Raw genomic sequence first — 19,352 nt, 5'->3', positions numbered from 1 at the left:
TACATTCTCTAGTTGTTTTCTGGCATTCTCATTTCTACACTCCCACCAGGGTTTTCCACATCCCTGCATCCATTGCCCACCCCTATATTCTCTGCTCATCTGTACATTGAAACAGAACAACAATTTTTGTCTTCATGGATAAGCAACATCTAGATGCTATCAACTGAGATGATGATTCCCTACACTGTCATGAAACATTTTCTTGGCTGACAACAGCTTAACTTCAGTCCTTTTGGGAGCAATTGAAAAAATATTTTAAGAGCACTTTCTGTAATATCATTGAAACCCTGAAAACACACAAATGGACACCATTTTGGAATATGACAGCCCTCCTTTTTTCTCTTTAGTTCTCTCAGGAAAGATCATTAGTTCTCCAACACTCATTAAAAAAATAGTGGCACTGTAGAATTACAGAGCCTGAACACAGTGTTCAGAAGTCATCCACACACAAAATTTCAGAATTTTTAGAAGTATGCATGGAGCTTCTGTTCAGTCATAAACATTTTACTTTCAAACAGATCCTTGAAGAAAGCAATGTCTATTCACTGAAGTCCAGGATTGTAATCCTGCCATCTGCTTTGTTTCCTCTTCTCAGGATCCTGAACTTCACCATCTCGCAGCCACAGTAGGCAAGGCTGCCAGTGACTTTCACAGTTCCTATAAGTTCATTTTTGTTTGTAATACAAGGTCCAGAAGAGCACCTTCCTTCATCAAGCTCCTCAGTCACTTGTGTCACAGTTACCATCAGTGTATTACAGAAACCTCCTGGATTGCTTGTGCTGCTCTTCCAGTAAACATCAAACTGGTTTAAGTCACACATGAGGACTCTGGCCTTCAAATATGAGGCTTCTTCCAGTTGTCTGAAGATCTCATATCATCTACTTCCTAAATAATATGTAGCAGGCAACCACAACATCACCTGTGTTGGTTTGCCCCATAAACTCTTCACAGTCTTATCATCCATTCCACAGCAGAGCTTCAAGCATGCTTGCTGCTCTTACATTGAAGGAAAACTTCCCCTACTCAATATCCTGGCTTCACCTTCCCTAAAATGTCTTCCTCTGTGCATTGTAACACTCCAGCTGCATGTGGTATTACACCATGTCTCTGTGATCCCTTAGAGATCTCAGCCTGAAAGCTTCTACTGTTTAGTAGAAAGAACAAACGTTTTTCTGTTAAAACGCCCCATGCAACTTAATAGAATCATAGAATGATTTGGGTTAGAAGGGATCCCAAGGATGATCAATTTCCAACCTCCCTGCCACAGGCAGGGCCACCAACTTCCAGATCTGGTACTAGACCAGGCTGCCCAGGGCCCCATCCAACCTGGTCTTGAACACCTCCAAGGACATAGCATTCACAACCTCCCTGGGCGGCCTGTTCCAGCACCTCACCGCTCTCTCTGTAACAGATACTCTCAACCAATTAATTTTATAGGTTATCACATATTACTAAACGCTATAATTTTGAACTTCTACTATCACAAAGCTTTGATGTTTGTTTGCTTCACTTCTTAAGGCCTAAAAGTTTCAGGGTTTTTTTTTACATGTACAATTTTTTGTCCAAAATTACAGTATTTCTCCTCTGAAGAACACTCAGCTTGCATCTAGATAACTCGGCTGTGCTTTAACAGTACTTAAAGAACAGTCCCAAGTTTTTTTCACTGAATACCAGGAATGAAAGCTGAATGTTTTCAGACATCACCTAAGGGACTTATCTAGGGCTCTAAGACTGCATGGTCACAGGCCACAAACACCTACTGATGAGAAAGCAAGAGACTGGCATCAAACAAATGTTGGAAAAGATCAAAAAAATAATGAGACAGCTTTGGCCAGTAGGAAGCTCAACACACTAATTTCCTAGTGGCTGTCAAGAATTTTGTAAGTACCAAAAGGTAAAAGGCAATATGCAAAGGAGAAATACAGGATGACTTTGCACCAAAAAAAAAAAAAATTGTGGTTGTTTCCTTGGGAAAATGTGGCAGTATGAAAATTAAGAAAGATCAAGATCCTCAGAGGTACACATGCACTATATGAGGTGCCTTGGCCTGTGCTTATTTGAGGATCTGGGCTAGAGTTGCTTATTTCATCATTTAACATGTAGGAGTGTTGCTTGAATTGGTGGGGGGTGAGAAAAGAGGTTAAGAATAACAAATATGTCACAGGGACTGGCATTCAAGGTAGTTCCTTTTGGAAGGACAACTTCTGCATTGCGCTGTAACTATAGCATCATTTATTCCTGAAAATATATTCTGTATGATTCTGCTGTGAATAAATATTACTAAATTAACTACAAGTTAACTAGAATTAGAGGTAGAAAATATGATGAAATTGAGCATTTGCAAGTAAGAGAAAATAAGCATCAGGGATGATAGACAGTTATCACAACATTAAAATATGTATTTTCTAATGTGAAGTGTCTTAAAAACATCAGAATTATCACCTTCATTCTACAGCTAAATAGGCTGGTGTACTGAAAGGCAAAGCAATTAATCTGAGCTCACTTACAAGGTCAGTGGCAAAGCAAGAAACAGAAATTCCACTCCCTGAATCAGTGTCCTGTTCACAAGGCCATCTGATAATGGCAAATCATCTGCAAAGAGTTACCAAAAATGGAGAACATAGCCAGGAAATTCTTTCCAGTTATTACTGTGAAGGCAACAAGAACAGATTTCTACTGCTTTTCTTACTGTAAATTCAAGTGAAAACTTCTGTTCACTGGAACTTTGGAAATTTCATCAGACTTTGGAAAGGTCTCCCATCATGGGTCCTTGGAGAACCATAGTGGAAATACTAAAGGATTGCACAGATGGGGATGCAACATGTCTTGATTAAATCTACCTTCTATTGACTCACTACAAAGACTTCCTCTCTGGCTCTTATACATCTTAATGTAAGAAGCCATTCATTCTACCAAATATACACCTGGAAAGAAATATCAGTTTTTAAAACTTACAAGTGTATTTTTTTTTTAATTGATATTCATTACCCATCATAAACTTTGATCCATTTTATCTTCTTCACACCTCCAAACCACTTCTCTATTATCTCTTTTACTCATGCTGCATCTCTAATCTGCAGAAATCCTATTCTCCCCTGCACTCATCAGTTGTTACAGCTGGTCAGTCCTGGTTCCTCCCAACCTCAGATGTCTTCCACTCATATCCTGCCCCCTCCCCTATATGACAGTGTTGCTTCACCTCTGCAATCAGTAGCAAAGAATGCCACTTTTAAGAAGGATAAATTGTGGGATTTCATGAATTTTTGTAAGCTTGTTTGTTTTTGTTTGGTTGTTTTTTTAATTACAATTTTGAAAGATGCTTAACTTTGCTGCACTTTGAAGAAATCGAAATCTGGAGGATCATTCAGAAAGCTCAGATCACTAAAAGCAGGCACATGTTTTATCACCTTGCTGAATCAGGACCCAAATTTCCTGCACATAAAGATCAAGCATATAAACACAAGCTCTTCTATGTGTGCTTTCAAACTCATTCTAGCACACTCCTATTTACTATACTGTAGAAAATCAGACTGAATCCAAACTCATTTCTTGCATTGCAGCCTGTAAAATTTTATTCCATTAAACTTCAAATGTTACAGCTGCACACCATCTAGAAAGCCATTCAGTCTTGGTATAAAACCATCTGAGATGAACCATAAGCCATACTCATCAAAAAACAGAAGTTGTCTTTATCCAAAGGACAGATGGATGCTGCTTAATGCCAGCTCCTTACTGAGAGCCCAGTGTAAAATCCACTGCATATTTTGCTTTAAATTAGACTTTTTTTTTCACCTGCTGGCTTAAGGATCAATTTATTGACGTGCACTAACACATAACCACATTAGATGGTGCAGACGGTGCATAACCAGCCCCTTCTGAACTGGTCCAGAAACAGAATTAGGAGAAGCAAGACTGGGGAAAGAAACTGATGTTTTGTGTCTACAGTCCAGCTTAGACCCATAAGTTCATCCATGTTTGCAAAGCATTGTGACCAATGATTTCTACTACTGCTCCTACAGACCTTGCTAACCCAGCTTGAATGCTCAGCCTTACATTTTGGCTCATAAATCAAAACTACAAAATCCTGCCACATTAAAATTGAATCACCATTGGATAGCAGTCCTTGTCAAGAAGGCAGTGAGCAAATGTAGCCAGACAGTTTCCAAGACTGGAAAGTCTAAATAGCTCTGTCCAGTGCTGCTCAAGTCATTGTACATTATCATGTCTCTGCCTTCTGCTTGATTTCATAATGGAAGCGTGTTTCTAATGACCAGCACTAATTCTGACAGTAATGCAACTTCTAATGTTGTTTTAAGGTTGGAGGGAGCACTAGCCAGAGATACATTGCCATAGAAACAAACACCTACAGTCCACTCTAAGGCTGCCCTTGGTTCCTTCACAGGTCCATTGGAGATTGCAATGTTGAGGGAATGCACAGGAGCCAAGTGCTGGAGGCCTGACCTGGAGATTGCTTTCCTGCAGATTGAAAAGACAAAAAATAGATAAATTGAGGCTATAATCAATATAATTATCCAATATTATTTTCCACCCCACCCTTCTCCAGAAGTCAGAAGAGGCAGCATAGCATCTAATTTCAGTTTGGGTTAAAAGGTGCTTGAGTGCCATCTCCTGCTAGAATAGTTTAGGAAAAAAATGAAGTAATGTGATCACTGAAAATTACTGCTTAATGAAGATCAGTTACTCAACTGATGCTAAGCTGAAACATCAAACCCAGTGGGCTGCATGTGGATCTGTTTGCCAATTTCAGCGAAATCCTCAATTTACACTTATTCTTTACATACCAGCAGATCCTGCTGAATGAATTAACGTGTAGTTCCAAATAGCTTTTACTAGAGGAATGAAATATGAGTTTATCCCCTCCCCCCCCCCCCCCCCCCCCCCAAAAAAAAAATGGTGGTCTTACTTGGTTTGTAGGCTGGGAGAAGTCTTCCATTTAGCATCAGATTATATAAAATATGACACTAGAATACACCCTTTTTGTCAATATCAGCATGCTCATAAGGTATTGCAGCTGCTTTCCCCTTAGTATTTAAATACTATCTCTGTGGTCCAAAGTCACTCTTTATATATATATGGCAACAACAGATGTTGACCAGCACTTCTAGAGCTCCACAAGGATTGAGTTCATTTTCACCAACCAGTTTCCCCAGCCTCGCTCAGTCTTACAAAATCAGCCTTGAATAGCAAGTCATTAGATGGAAGCACAAGTTACTGCTGATACACAGCTCAGTTTCTCTTAGATGGTGTCGTAAAATTTCATAGTACTATTGCGCTGTCTATTTTTGCACCTGATGACAGTGGCCAAAACAATCTTATAGCTTCAGCTGCAATAATTCAAAACAGGACCAAAAAAAAAGACAAACAACAACAAAAACATATCAAGGAGAGATCCCTTTTTGTATGCCCTATGCGCTCAACTCCTACATAGTGAAATGACAGTCTGTATAAAGTACATTTCTGTGATACCACTCCCACAGCACAACAGCTATTTATAGCATCTTCCAATCTTACCACTGTCTCATGGCAATAAAGGTCAATTGAGCCAGTAATGACAATCCAGGTCAGCTATATGCTAAATAAATCATTTCGTTGTCCTGAAAATAGATGGTGCAATACATATCCGCAGTAAAGGAGCTTGGAAGCCTCATTGCTCATAATATACATCCAGAAAAATGGAGTGGGCTAAATTAGAATGTCTTAAATTCTCTTTTCTGTGGGTAGCACAAACAACTGAGCACTTTAACAGCCTCTGATCATCCAGTGCCCCTTTTCACTTAAAACAAGCAAGACATTGACATTAAAAGATTTTTCCAAGATATTTTACATTTGAATAAAACCCGTTAGAAGAAAAGTGACCAATGAAAAGACTTTTGCTTCTTGGCAATGTATCATAATTGAGCAATTTAGCCACAGTTTCAGCCAGGTATTTTAGCAGAATATAATCTAACGGGTCTTCTCAAGGACGAGACGAAAGCCTTAAAGAAATACAAGAAACTACAAAAGAATATTTTCAAAATTGACATTTTTCCTGCAAAGTGTCCAATATTTGGCAGCCTCCTTCCATGTTGATTTGCTACCAATTTGGTTATTGTTTATTACTAAACACAACAGTACATTCTTGTTTCTAACCATATTTATAACATGACCATTTATTTTGGTGAAAGTGGAGCTGTATCACATTTTCCACCTTGCATCACTGACAGTGATAAATCCATCCAATGGTTACTTAGTCCTGCCCTCATAATAGAGAAGGTAGCTTCCAATTTGTGCAAAGTGTTCAAGCAAAAGTGGCTGAATAGGTGTTTGCAATTAATCTTTATCGATGAAAAACAACATGTTCACCAAACTCTGCTTACAGCCTATTACTTGCCAAACAATACAGCCAGTAAGGCTGCATCAATCCACGACATGAATTGAATAAAGCAAATATTGCAATGAATATTCCAGGAATAAATTTATCTGACCCAGTCTGAGGACAAGGCTTCCAGCTGGAAAGCAAATTCAGCACACTTAGAAGGTAAATATGCCTAATGAATGGCTACAGACATCACAGCATCAAGCCTTGGATACTCTTTCAAGTCAGAATTAGAGACGTGCAAGCTTCCTGTAGCAGAAGCTGACACATGGCCCACATTCTCTGGCAAGTGGAGGTCAGGGAGTCTTTACGGAGATAATTGGCAGAGATATGTGCAAACAGTCAGCCAACCCTTTGTATGCCAGGTTAGATTTAGGGTTTCGGCTGGAAAGCCCACAAAACATAGGCATGACAATGCTTTTTTTCAAGTTTGTTTCAAAACAAAACCCTTAATGATTGCAGGGATCACAAAATGGCACAAACCAGTCAGAAATAACGCTTATACCTGAAGGCAAGCTCAAAATGCCCACACCTACACAGTTTCTTGTCAGAACTTTGTCTGGGGACAAAAAGCATCAGAACACCATGTTCACTACAGAAGCCTTTCCTACAAATAAAGAGGTTAGACTGATAGCAAGCACATGATTTTCTAATAAGCGTAATGCAGAAGATAGAGGGAAAAATAGGGGAAAGAGAGAATAGAATGAATCTGATAACAGAGCAGATGCTGAGTATCCAAGAGACTATATCATATTAACCTAACTAGCATGTTATACTACCTGGCACTTTTCCAATAGAAAAGTAACATGAGAGGCTTTCAGTAAGCCTTGCTAGTAATTTCCTCTCTACTCTGCCGAGTGCATGAATGAAAGCACAGCCTCAACAGGCAGCCTTACCCATGAAAGTGAAAGGAATCCCTATTCACCTGGTGAGAGACAGCCAGGAAAAGTGGATCTGTGCCTTCATGGGTCTTCAGACAATTAAGTCCACAACTTTCCTAAGAGGGGCACACCAGCCTGCTTGTAAACTCTGAACAAGAAATAAACACTGCAATCAACAGCAAGGAAATGTTTTGTCACACCATAATCTATATTTTTCTTCATTACTTTTGTAGATCAAGTAACAGTAATTTGTAGTAGATGGAATTAGCAATCCAACACACAACCACTGTGAAAGAGTATACATGCACATACATGTGTATGTCATTACATACATAGGACAAAAATATTTGATACTAAACCCATAGCTGGTTGGGGAAACTCCAACACAGAAGTTGGCTGTCTTGGAAACCAAAAGGAATCTGCCATTCAGGCTTGTCAAGTATAACAACTGCATTTAAAGAAAAGAAAAAAAAAATGAAAGAAAAATCATTACATTCTCATTTTGCTAAAAAGTCAGGCAAGGTATAACATACTTTATTAGATCAAAGCATACATATTTGATTAGGAGAGATTTGAGTCTATATCCCAGGATTTGGCTTCATTGAACTTTTCCTCATCCTTGAGCATAAAAGAACTGTTCAATGAGTGGCCTAGACTGAGTAGTTATGCCTGAATCCTCAAAGACCACAAAATACAATTAGTCAATAGTAGTCACCCGAGTGTTTAAAAAAAATAATAATAATTACAAAATAAAGAGTATGTTAGCTCTTCACAGGATTAACAGATTGAGCATTTTAGTTGTCACCAAGGTTGGTGTTGTTGCGTTTCCATACTGGCATTATTATCCTCCTTTTCAAAGAGGCAAAATTTATTGTAGGAGTAGAGTTCCAGCTGGAAAGTAGAGAAATCAGAAAAATGCGGGGACTGGTTTCCACAGGTCCTATGGCTAGGCCATCTGCCAGGAGGCAGAATCTGGGAGTCTTTTCTCAGTTGAAGTTAACTTCTATATTTACCAAGAAAAGCAGTCATTTGTACAATACTGTTTAAGTTTAAATGATCTGTTTTTCTTAAATATTCAGGGTAGACAAATCCTATGCCTGTAAGCTCTCAGGTCAGTCAACCACAATTCCGACATAAGGCCAGGTAGTGCTTGTAAGTGCCAGAGGTGGAGGTGGTTTTCACTCCTGCATTTTGGTGCTTTTGGAAGTCGTGAACAAAACATACTGGCTCAGCTCTGGCATTATTTCAGTGTCCCATATGCATATCTGCTGACTGCACAGCACTCCAGCTACCTGCTGCTCCTATTTTGCTTTCAAGGCATGCAATGTTCTCCTTTGCAGCTAATCACAAGGCAAAGGACTCGATTTCACTCTAACATTCAATATTTGCAAATCTTTTACATTATATAAAAGAGAAAACATCTCTAGACAAATTAAAAAAATAATAAGAATCTATCTGGTCCCATATCTCTTTTCTGACAATAGCCAGTAGCATGGTGTTTAGAGAAGCACTGGAAGAACTTGGATGATCTTTTCCCTGACATACTCCAGTCCCAGCTTCCAGTAATCAGTAGTCTGAGGACTTCCTGAGCTGGAGACTGCTTCCAGACCTTTGGGCTTAATAGCCTGTAATGGCTCTTTACTCTAGGAATGTGCTGGTCCTTCCCTGAACCCATTTATACTCTTGGTCTCCACAGCAGCCTACGTAATGAGCTCCACAATTTAATTATGGGCAGTGCAAAGTACTTTCTTCTGTCAGTTTCAAAAATTCTGTTTGATAATTTAATTGAAGTGTCATATTGTGAGGAACAGTGAGTAATCATCTGCCCCTCTGCACCTTCTGTGATTTTACGAATCTCTGTTCTGATACCCCTTCATTCCTTCTTTTTGTCTTCTCTCACTTGGAAGCACTCTAGACCATTTAGGCTTTTGCTCATGCTGAAATTGGCCCATCTTTGTCAACATTTTCAAGCTAAGCTAAGTTATATTTTGAGGGGGTAGGATTGCCAGAACAAGAACAAATTTTCAAAATCTGTCCGCACTAAAAGTTTATTCAGTGGTATCAGTGTACTTTGTTTTGATCTCTTTTTCCTTCACATTTTCAGCCTTTCACTTGCCTTAGGATCACTGTAAACACTAATCATTCCACAGTACTCAGTCATCCAAAGATCTCTTTTCCTGAGTGCCAAACACTAATATGAAGTCCAAACTTTCAGGCTTTCCATACCTCAAGTGTATTATTTTGCCTCTACCAATCTCACATTTCAACTGCAATTTGTGTCATTCAGCATCATGAGATCTATCTGTGAACTTTCCATCAGCCTGTGCTCACCCCAAATGACCACAGAGAACAACAGCAATCTTGACCTCCTCGTTCTTTGCTCCCTGTCAGGCCACAGACGTGTGTGCTGAGCAGCACCACTGCCACCATAGATCCACAGGTCCTCAGAGGTAACCTCCCACACCACTAAAAACTCTCGCATGATACATTTCAGTTGTTAGTTGAGCACATGAAGATCACCCCTCCCAGACCTACTTTCTGCCCCAGAAGCCTTTTCCCCATCTTGGTGGGAGCTGTGTGTGTACTCCCTCGGCCATAAGGCAGCCTCGTGCCTCTGCCTGCAACTTCTGCGGGACTCACGAGTCCTGGCTTCCCTAAGGGAAGCAATGCTGACTCTCCTCCACAACATCACATTCAACTGTACATTTATTAGTCCTACGTTTTATCAGCAGCCAAACCTATTTCTATCACAGATTGAAACTTACTGCTGGGTTATCACAGCAGTATACTGTAGGCCTTATGTGGTCATTCCATCGCCTTTTGGACTGGGCATGATTTAAGAAAAAGAGGTTGTAAAGCTCTCTTAGCTATTCATTGTTTGCATTCCTTCAAAATGCTTAACAAAATGAAATCCTATTGATTAGTTATTGGCCCTTTTGTCAATATATTCCTTAGCCTCTTACATAAGCCCCCATTTTCATTCAGGTCCATCCACATGAATAGGACACTCTCAGGCATCCTCAGCAGTAAACACTGATGTAAGAAATTAAATTAGTACTAAGGAAAAATGGACTGAAATGAAATACCTGCTTCTGCTCATCACTGATTGCTTACTGCCCAGGGAAAAACAGAGATGTGGGTAGCTTCCCAACCATCCAGCTTCAGCTCCTCCAACAGAACATAGAATCAATGAATCAACTGAGTTGGAAGAAACCCTTTAAGGCCATCTAGTCCAACTCCCCTGAAATAAACAGGGACGTGTATAGCTACATCAGGGTGCTCAGATACCCATTCACCCTGGCTTTGAGTGTTTCCAGGGATGGGGCATCCACTGCCTCTCTAGACAATCTGTGCTGGTGCCTCTTCACTCTTACCATAAAAAACTTCTTCCTTATATCCAGTCTAAATATCCTCTCTTTTAGTTTGAAACCACTTTCCCTTCTCTATCACAATAGTCACCAACTTCTTGGTCTTCTTTTGCTCTTAAATCATTCTTAAGATTTCTTTCTGAATAGTATTAAATATCAGGGACACTTACAATAGAAGACAACTAGATTTTTGGACCAACTCTGCTAAAGAGTCTGTCCTCTTCTTTCTCATAGACCTTCTTTAGTTACTGAAAGGATCTTTCCTCTCTTGCTCTCAATCCCTTGCCACACAGTTCAGCAGCAAAAGCAGCAAAAAAAAACGGTATATCTCCATAAAATACTGTGGCACTAAGCAGCTCTGAGCAGCTCCACTTCCAGCCTTAAGCCCAGCTCCCATCCACCCAACTGGAGGGCTCTTGTCCACAAGAGACTGACCTAGAGACAGTGAAATAAATTTCCATTAATTATCTAATCAAGGATTTCAGACAGCAAACCCAGTGCTGAGATGTAACTACTGTATATCGACCCCCTAAGTAAGAGTGCTCAAATTATCAAATAAAACTCTATATCCAGCTATTTGACCAAAGAGGGACATCTAGACTTTGTCAGCATTTTTTAATAAACTAGCAGATCAACTGGAGACACAAATAACACACAAGAATCCCGTGAATGGGAATAACAGGCAAAACAAAAGGTGAATACGACCTCCAGAAAGTTTGGTCAGGATAGGAAAGAGCCTCTGCCACACTGTGTCATGTCTTCTAAGTAAAAACACATCCATTTCTGTAGCATTAACAGGAAGGGATACGTCTTTAAAAGGTACTCTGGGTCCACAAGTGGCAGGTTATTTTCGTGTCCCAAAAGAACAAAACAGATGATGCAACAGGCTGTGTGCTAAAAGAGGCATTCCTTCATTGTATTATTAATATGTTGGTAGTTTTTTTAAATGCAGACGTGGAAATTAACACTGCCCTGCAGTTATACTTGGAGCTCAGATTACTGTCAATACAGCACAAGTCAGAATAGTGCAAATGCCAGCCAAAGTTCTCCACCATATTAATTTTTCTATTCTCTGCTCAGTTTTGGTAGTAGGCATATATTAAGCATAATATTCTACCTTCTGAAAAGTAAATTATGGATTTGATTAGATCTGGAATTATGTTAAATTCCTCAGTTCTTTTAATCTTGTCTTATATAGAGCCTGTCTTCTCAAAAGTCATTGAGAGTATACCATTTCTTATTAGTTCTTGCCAAGGGGGACCAATATCTTGGTCTGGATCTATAAATGACTTTGAAGTCTATATTGTCTTGAAATGGCTTTTTTCCTAAGCACTTTCATCAGCCAGGCCCTGGGTCCAGGTTCCCTGGAATTTCCCCCACACTCCTAACCTACAGTGAGGAAACTTAAGGTGCCTTGGATCCAGTCAGGCAATTAAGCAGATACTCAAGAAAGAATGAAACCAAGTCGTGTACATTTCTCTCTGAGCTCAGATTTATATATATCACTGGGTTGTCACCAGTTTCTTGGTCTTCTTTTGCTCTTAAATCATTCTTTAGATTTCTTTCTGAATAGGATTAGATATCAAGGACACTTATAATAGAAGACAACTAGATTTTAGAATCAGAGTCCTTCCCAAGGTTTTGTTTAAAAGTGTTTTCTGAAATATCTACAAATACCATCATTGCTATTACAGCAAAAACATGAAAGTCCTTGGAGGACTCCTTGTAGTAACAGAAACATCAACTTCAGTTTTTGTGAGGAGGAAATGAAAAACAAAAGTGATACAGGTGGTGATCTAACAAAGATGATGAGTGCCCTTTATCTCCATAAGTTACCAAGAGACGCTAACAACAGAGCCCAGGAAAGTATAAAGAAGAAAAAAAATGCTTTCTTGAGCTAAATTACTTTGCCTTATTTTTACTGCAGTCAAAAACAATTTGATTTAGGATGGAGTTTTTAGCCTTTAGCTTTCAAAGCTATAAATGCCAGGTCTGGGAAAGACCTTCCAGGTCATAAAAATGTATTATTTGTTACAGGCAAACTTATTATATATTTGCAGTCATAAAGCTAACAAGACCCATCTCAAATTAATCCCATTATTTCCTTTCTTATTCCTACTGAGAACCTATGCCCAATCTCCTCTCCTGATTCAGTTTGTTTGTAATTTCCACCCTGTTTTCCATACAATCTTCCTTAAATTACTATTGCTTGAGTTTTCACATTTTATTCAAAGAATCAAAACCTAACCTACAAACTTCAGCTTTTATATTGTACTTCTACAGAATAGAAGGCACCCATAAACCTTGATCTAGAAATCATTAAGGTTTTGGATCAAAGCCCTTTGGGTGAGGTTATGTTAGGGTAAAAGCACATATACAAACCTGGAATATCACATTTTGAAGATTTTGGCATCAATGGAGCAATTGGGATAATAAAATTTAATCGCTGTCTTCCCAAGTAAACAGTAAGAAATGCTCTAGGGAACTCTAAGTATAAATGATTTCCAGCTGCATCATACAATGGCCATCAGAATTACAGAAGATTAATATGTTTTTATTTGAAAAAGCAAAGGAAGTCTGAGTGTGAAGTATTTTCATGAAAATGAATTTGATTCAGACAAAATCATAGTGTACTCCAGGACCTGCTTTCTGTACTTCAAGTATAGATGCAAAATGATGAGCGAATTGAATGGATGTGATTATGGTATGATCATGTTATTTATTTTTCCTATAATATGTTAAAATCATACATACTTATTTTTGAAGGCAGTACAGATACCCTATGAGATCATTCTGCCAAACAGAAGAGAGTAAGATTGAAGGGTGCTTCTTGGTGATACCAAATAGTATTCATTTCATGTGAAAGATAATGAAGGAGTGAGGAGAACAACACAAGACAGGGAGGAATGGCACCAAATCCTCAGCAGTTTGGAATAGTACATTAAAAAAGCAAAAGAGTTTTATTTTTCATCTTTTAATGTCAGTTCTGAAAATGTTTCTTGCCTCTCAGATGCTAGCACATTGCTTTAAAAATAAACTAATTTAAGGTAATCTCTCTATCAGACCAGGATCCTCTAAAGACATATGTTATTTACACAAGCTGAAATGTCATTATGACTCAAGAACTGTATGGCCTCGCACAAATTATGCAATAAAGTACTCCGATTTTCTCCTTTTCTACAAATCAAATGCATTTCTTGCAGTTTTACACTAGAAACTACAGACAGTTCTTACAAATGTGAATTTTTTATTCTACTTTCATGTTCCTGAATCGTTCTGTCTTTTCCTTTTTTTTTTTTTTTTTTTTTGTGTAGGCTCTTCTCCTTGAGAAAGAAAATAATCTGAAATTCAGTTCTTCCTACACTTCACTACATGCTACCCATTTACAACCATCCATTTAATAAATACAAGGGACTCATGGGCAAAAATTAAGATCATCGCTTTCTGAGTGTGCAGACAAAAACTGAAATAGGTAATAAAGATCCATACTCACTAGTCAAGTGGAAAAATGCATCAAGTTTCTCAGACAGTAGATTAAATAAAGGAATATTTTATGTGAGAGGAATTTTGTAACCAAATATTGATATAAGAATCAAATCATCTTCCAAGATAGACAAATGCCTAGGACTGAAAGAATAATCCGGAACAAAAGCAAGCTTTCAAACAATCTAGGATAGTGGTTTTTTATAACAAAAGATTTTGAAAGCATTCAAGACATAAAAATAGTCTTTATTTTGAAAAGCAAGTTAGACTTCTGAATTCCAAACACAATTTTTACAGAAAGGATATCTTTCCAGACAACCAAGCAGGGAAGGAAGTTCAGGCTTGCCTGAACCATTTGTGGGGACAAAAAAAAAAAAGCCCACATTTACTTTTCATTAGAGTGACACTTGAGAAAGTCAGATAAAAAGACTATCACTCAAAAAGCAAATTATATTTTCTCTTGAAGGAAGAAAGCCAGTGTCTGAGATATCAGAAAGCTTTTGGCCTCCACATTCCCTCACCAGGACCGTATGACAAAAAAAAAAAAAAAGCCAAGAAAGTTTCAACAAGCACTTCTTTCTTCTCACCCCTCACAACCAAGACTGTACAGTTCAACACCAGAACTGCTATCCTTAGAAAACCTTCTGTTTTGAGCACCTGGAACAATGAGCCCCTAAATCCTGGCAGGACAGCCAGCTGTTGGACTGGACAAGTGCTACCATGCACTTGCACCTTCGTCCCACCACACTGTTCTTGACTTCCTTCCATTTCCTCTGGAATGGTGTGTACGCCTCAGCCTTAGTCTCATAGAAACAGACATGTATCCACTGCTTCCAATTCCTGTGTTTGGGGCAAAATAGAGCATGGAGTGGGGAAAAGATGATGTAAGTTTAAAAAAAAAAAAAAAAATCAGACAAAAAAACAACAAGAAGAAGGGAAGTGAAGATCTCCCTGCAAGTCTGTGCAGCATCCTGCTCCTGCAGGGCCTCATCCAAAGTTCAACCAATTCAACTGAAAGGTTTTATCTATCATTAATAAATTGCAGGATGAAAGACTTGGAAACTAAGGGATAACTGTTCAGCTCTTTGAGTCTTCACGCAGGCCAAAAACACTTCATTTTCAGTTTATGGGCTTCAGCCTAGGCAAGAAATAAAGGATCTGGGTAGCAAAAATGATCCATGATAAGTCACCACCTTTCTGAACATCCCACTCCCAATATTCAACTGGCAATTCCAAAGTGAGAAGAAAAAAGTCCACTTAATGTCACACAAAAATAAACTTCTAGAACTGGAGAAGTAGAAAATGGCTTGAGTCAGAGAGGAATTAACCTCAGGATACTCAGCATGTTTATATAACATTAATTCATACTCATTTAGCCCTGAATAAAACATGAGTTGCCTACCAAAAATACTTATGTTTCAAGCTCATTTGCGATAATCAACTTTGCAGTTGTGTGTAACCATTCACAAATCAATCTCTTCATATCGAACCTTAGCATTTTTGCCCAGAGGAGCATTTCACAGTGGATTAAGAAAACATAGTCCGTGTCATGTAATGTTACAAATCTCACAGGAATTGTACTGAGGGCCTGCTGCCTTCAGCATGCCATGGACACTGAAAAGGGTGCCGTGACAAAGGCCCAAGTACTGTCTGCCAGGAAGCTGGTGCAATCCCTCCTGATTCCAAGGGACAGCCATCACAGAGCCATGCCCAAGTCAAAGTCAGCTTTCAGTCTTCAGTTAAGTAAGCTTTTGAGGTGATGCTGTGGCATAGAAGTACAGATGTTACACCAGCTAGAGAAATGCTCTTTGTCACTGAGAAGAAAGTGGAGATCTCAGTACTGACTAGCAGCTCTGCTGGATTTAATTAACAAGATGCTGTAACTAGAGTCTTTTTATGTCTTGGAACCAATTTCAGAAATGTTCATTTTTCTCATTATCTGCCCTTTAAGCAGTTTCTCTTTTTTTCATCTAAATTCTGTTAAAATATACATATGGGGTTTTTCTTCCTCCCTGTTGACTCACCAGTTGTATATAAGCAAGCTAAGAGAGACAATACAAAGGACTGTCAAATGCACATTTCAAGCAAACAGCAGGAAGGAGAAGATTTATTTTCCACTAATTTCTTTTTGGCTACTGAAGTACTGGGTGCTGCTTAGGGTAGTGCCTATACAGGAAGGAAAAGGCACAGTATTCCTCAGGGTCAGTCCATGGAAACACAGTCAGGCTCTGAGCACCATGATCTAGCTGTAGAGGTCCCTATTCATTGCAGAGGAGTTGGACTAGATGACTTTTAAGAGTCCCTTCCAACTCAAATGATTCTGTGATTCTATGTTTTAACAGCAGTTTTGCGACTGCAACACATCTACACCTGGGAGAGATCTGGACAGGGACCCCACAATGGGCTGTGTCATGCTATTTGTTTTGTTTTGTTTTTACTCTGAAAGATTTTGACAGTGCAAAGGGGACTTGTAATGGCACGCTCCTAGCTCCTGTATTAGTGCATAATTTGTTGGACTCATTTGGAGAGAAATGCTAATTTGAAATGAAATCACTAAATGAGACCACCATCAGATCAAAGGAAAATAATGCCTGTTTATGAAAGATAAAAGACTAGCTTCTGAGGCTTCCTTCTACCAGCAAGCATTAAGGCATGAAAATAACAGCAGAGGAGATTAGTACCCTTTACCATCAAATTCGCAGAGTAAGAAGAATCAAATGTACAAACATTGCACGCTTTCACCCTGCAGTGTCTCACACTCAGGACAGAAGTAACACTTGTAGCAATGAAAAAGTAGATCAAATCATCTGATTCAACCAGTCCATCTTTAACCTTGTCTTTCTCCTCCTGCATGCTATAAACATACATGTCCCCTAAGATCTGCTCTGTGGGAATGCATCCTCATTCTACAACTGATCAGTCACCAAATTGCAGTGGTCTTAGCCAGAAGCAACTCCTGCTATATTAAAATCAGCAAGAGAAAGGGACTTGCTCATCTTTGCTTGGACCATCCCTCTCTTCAGACATAATGTTATTAGAAGAAAAAATATCTGACTCTTCTGAAATAACATGAAGTTGAACTTTTCTTGCAAGCTGAGTGTGACAGTAAGGTGCAGAAATAACATTCCATATTTTTACCACTATCACGAAAGTGATTTATTTGGACAGTAACCATCCTAAAATACCCTGCATGCTTTTTGTAGCTGAAAGGTACAAGAGGTGCCAGGCCAGACTATCTTCTGCAAGCTTACTGTGCAACATATGAACTTGGAAGAGAAAAATCTGATCTTTTCTCAGTATGAAAAACTAAATTACTTTAGAAGACCTAATTAGACCAATATATGTTATAAATATGAATATAAGTATATTTAAAGACAACCAATTATTATGGTTATTTTCCCAGCATTCAAAAAATCACCAATTGTTATGCCAGTTTTGGTACTGCATCTATTCAAAAGATATTTTCTGAAAATGTGAAAAATAAAAGTAAATTCTTCCCCAAGTCCTACTTTGAATACCCCTCGACTAAAAAGAGTTTTCACAAAATAACGGAGAGCACAGGTGGGTGGAAAGCAAGATAAGACATTTAAAATATGGTCTTGCTGAAGAAGCATCATTGCCCCCCCTCCAGTGATGTTCCTGATGTAATACAGAAAAGCTCGATCAAAGTTGGGAACAAGCCACAGAGTTTTTGAGGTCAGTGGACAGATAGATAAGTTATAAAATATTAAGGACAGCATGCTTAGTTGCGTCTCCACCTAGGATTTAAATGTAATTTAGTATAGATTTCTGCCAATCTCAAGGTGAGCATAATAGGTCAGTGCTACTGGTGACAGCAGAGGCAGCCACTGCTAACAGATGGGTGAGCTGTAGACCAGAACTGTGAAAAACAGAAGCATGTTGCTGCATGTAGAGTAAGTGTACTCACATCTACATCAGCAACTGGGAGAGAGAGGCCTTCCAGGGCTTTCAAATTTTGAAGTACCACCTAAGTGGCAAAAGTAATGTGACCACAGGAGACATCCTTGCCTTCTCCCTATCGCAGCAATTGTTATTGTGCCTCCACAGGCACTACCATAGCCCAACAGTAGTATTCAGGTTTTTAAGTCACAAGGCAGTACCAAAAGGTTAAGAAAAGTTCCTACAGAGAAAAATCCACTAGGGAGGCAATTAGAGATACTCATTAGAATCCCAGCAATTACATGCAGATAACTTCCATAAAGGAAATACCAAACCAAAGATTTTGGACAGGTGAAGTATTGGGCAGCATGAGAGAAACCAAAATAATCAAGCAGAAAAAAAAAAATTGAAAGTGAAATACTAATACTAGTCATCATTTCACATCAAATTTTATTGGAAATGTTCTATATTCCTGTTCCCTGAAATTATCTGGGAAGCCCACTTCTCCACACCACCTGCTGGGAAACCAGCAGCAACCATGTCAGGAATAAGAAACCAAATCCTCAATGGGCAAATATTGCACAGCTCTATGGACTTGAGTGAAGCAATGCTGCTTTGTATTCCACTTGGAGAAAAATACTTTAAGGACTTACATGAAAATAAAGAAAGTTTTCCAATTCCTGTTGCAGTGGGAAGCATATAAACAGACAACTTCTATAATGACAAGAACTAATATAATACTATAACCAAAACCAAACCAAACCAAAAAAAAAATACCACAGAATGACAAACACCTTGTTTACGTGAGAAAATTGCCCTGCTTCAACTTAAATGTTTGTTTACTGTAGTCTTACTAGTGCAAATCAGAATGTGGAAATGACCTTCTCTTAATAATACCTTATTGTGATTGAGATCAAATCTGTGCCCCATGGTCTGAAAGTAAATTTAACAACTGTTCATAGAGCCTACAAAGGATGCTGTGAGCTTGAAGAGCACTCACCTTGACAGGTAAATCAAGTACAAACTTCCTACTCAGTAAAGCTTTAAGAAAAATGAAACAATAAATTACATGCAATAAAAACTGTGTAATCTACTGTGGAATTAATCCTAAACCACAGATTACCACAAGTCCTCCAGAGCATCCATATATTTTGTTATTCTGATTGCTTGTGTTTTTACAGCATCTGTTTGCAAAGACAAGCACTGAAACCACAGCCCATCCATAATGCAGCCATGCCTGCCTCAATTTGCAGTAATTTTGGCTATAAAGGGGTCACGATTCAGATGCCACTGACATCACTTTAACAATGTTGACAATGCACTGTAATCAGAGCACGCAGGAGA

General features: G+C 38.8%; 1 protein-coding gene across 7 annotated transcripts in view; it reads right to left on the bottom strand.

Moving 5' to 3' along the window:
• Positions 1-19,352, bottom strand: part of DGKI (diacylglycerol kinase iota) — a 216,543-nt gene that overhangs the window by 133,401 nt on the left and 63,790 nt on the right. For 5 of the 7 annotated variants that reach the window (XM_048930903.1, XM_048930912.1, XM_048930928.1 and 2 more), the window contains exon 2: positions 4,368-4,476. Coding sequence is in view for 2 of the 7 variants with exons in the window: in XM_048930938.1 (XP_048786895.1) it covers positions 4,368-4,476 (109 nt within the window). In the remaining 5 variants the exon portion in view is untranslated. Of the gene's footprint in view, positions 1-4,367; positions 4,477-7,272; positions 7,406-19,352 lie in introns of those variants that run through there. The other 2 variants (XM_048930948.1, XM_048930957.1) reach the window with 2 other exon arrangements.

This window comes from Lagopus muta, chromosome 1 (genome assembly GCF_023343835.1).
Source record: "Lagopus muta isolate bLagMut1 chromosome 1, bLagMut1 primary, whole genome shotgun sequence".
Taxonomy (NCBI): domain Eukaryota; kingdom Metazoa; phylum Chordata; class Aves; order Galliformes; family Phasianidae; genus Lagopus; species Lagopus muta.
The sequence above is the reverse complement of the archived record's forward strand: the minus strand, read 5'-3'. Positions and strand labels throughout refer to the sequence as shown.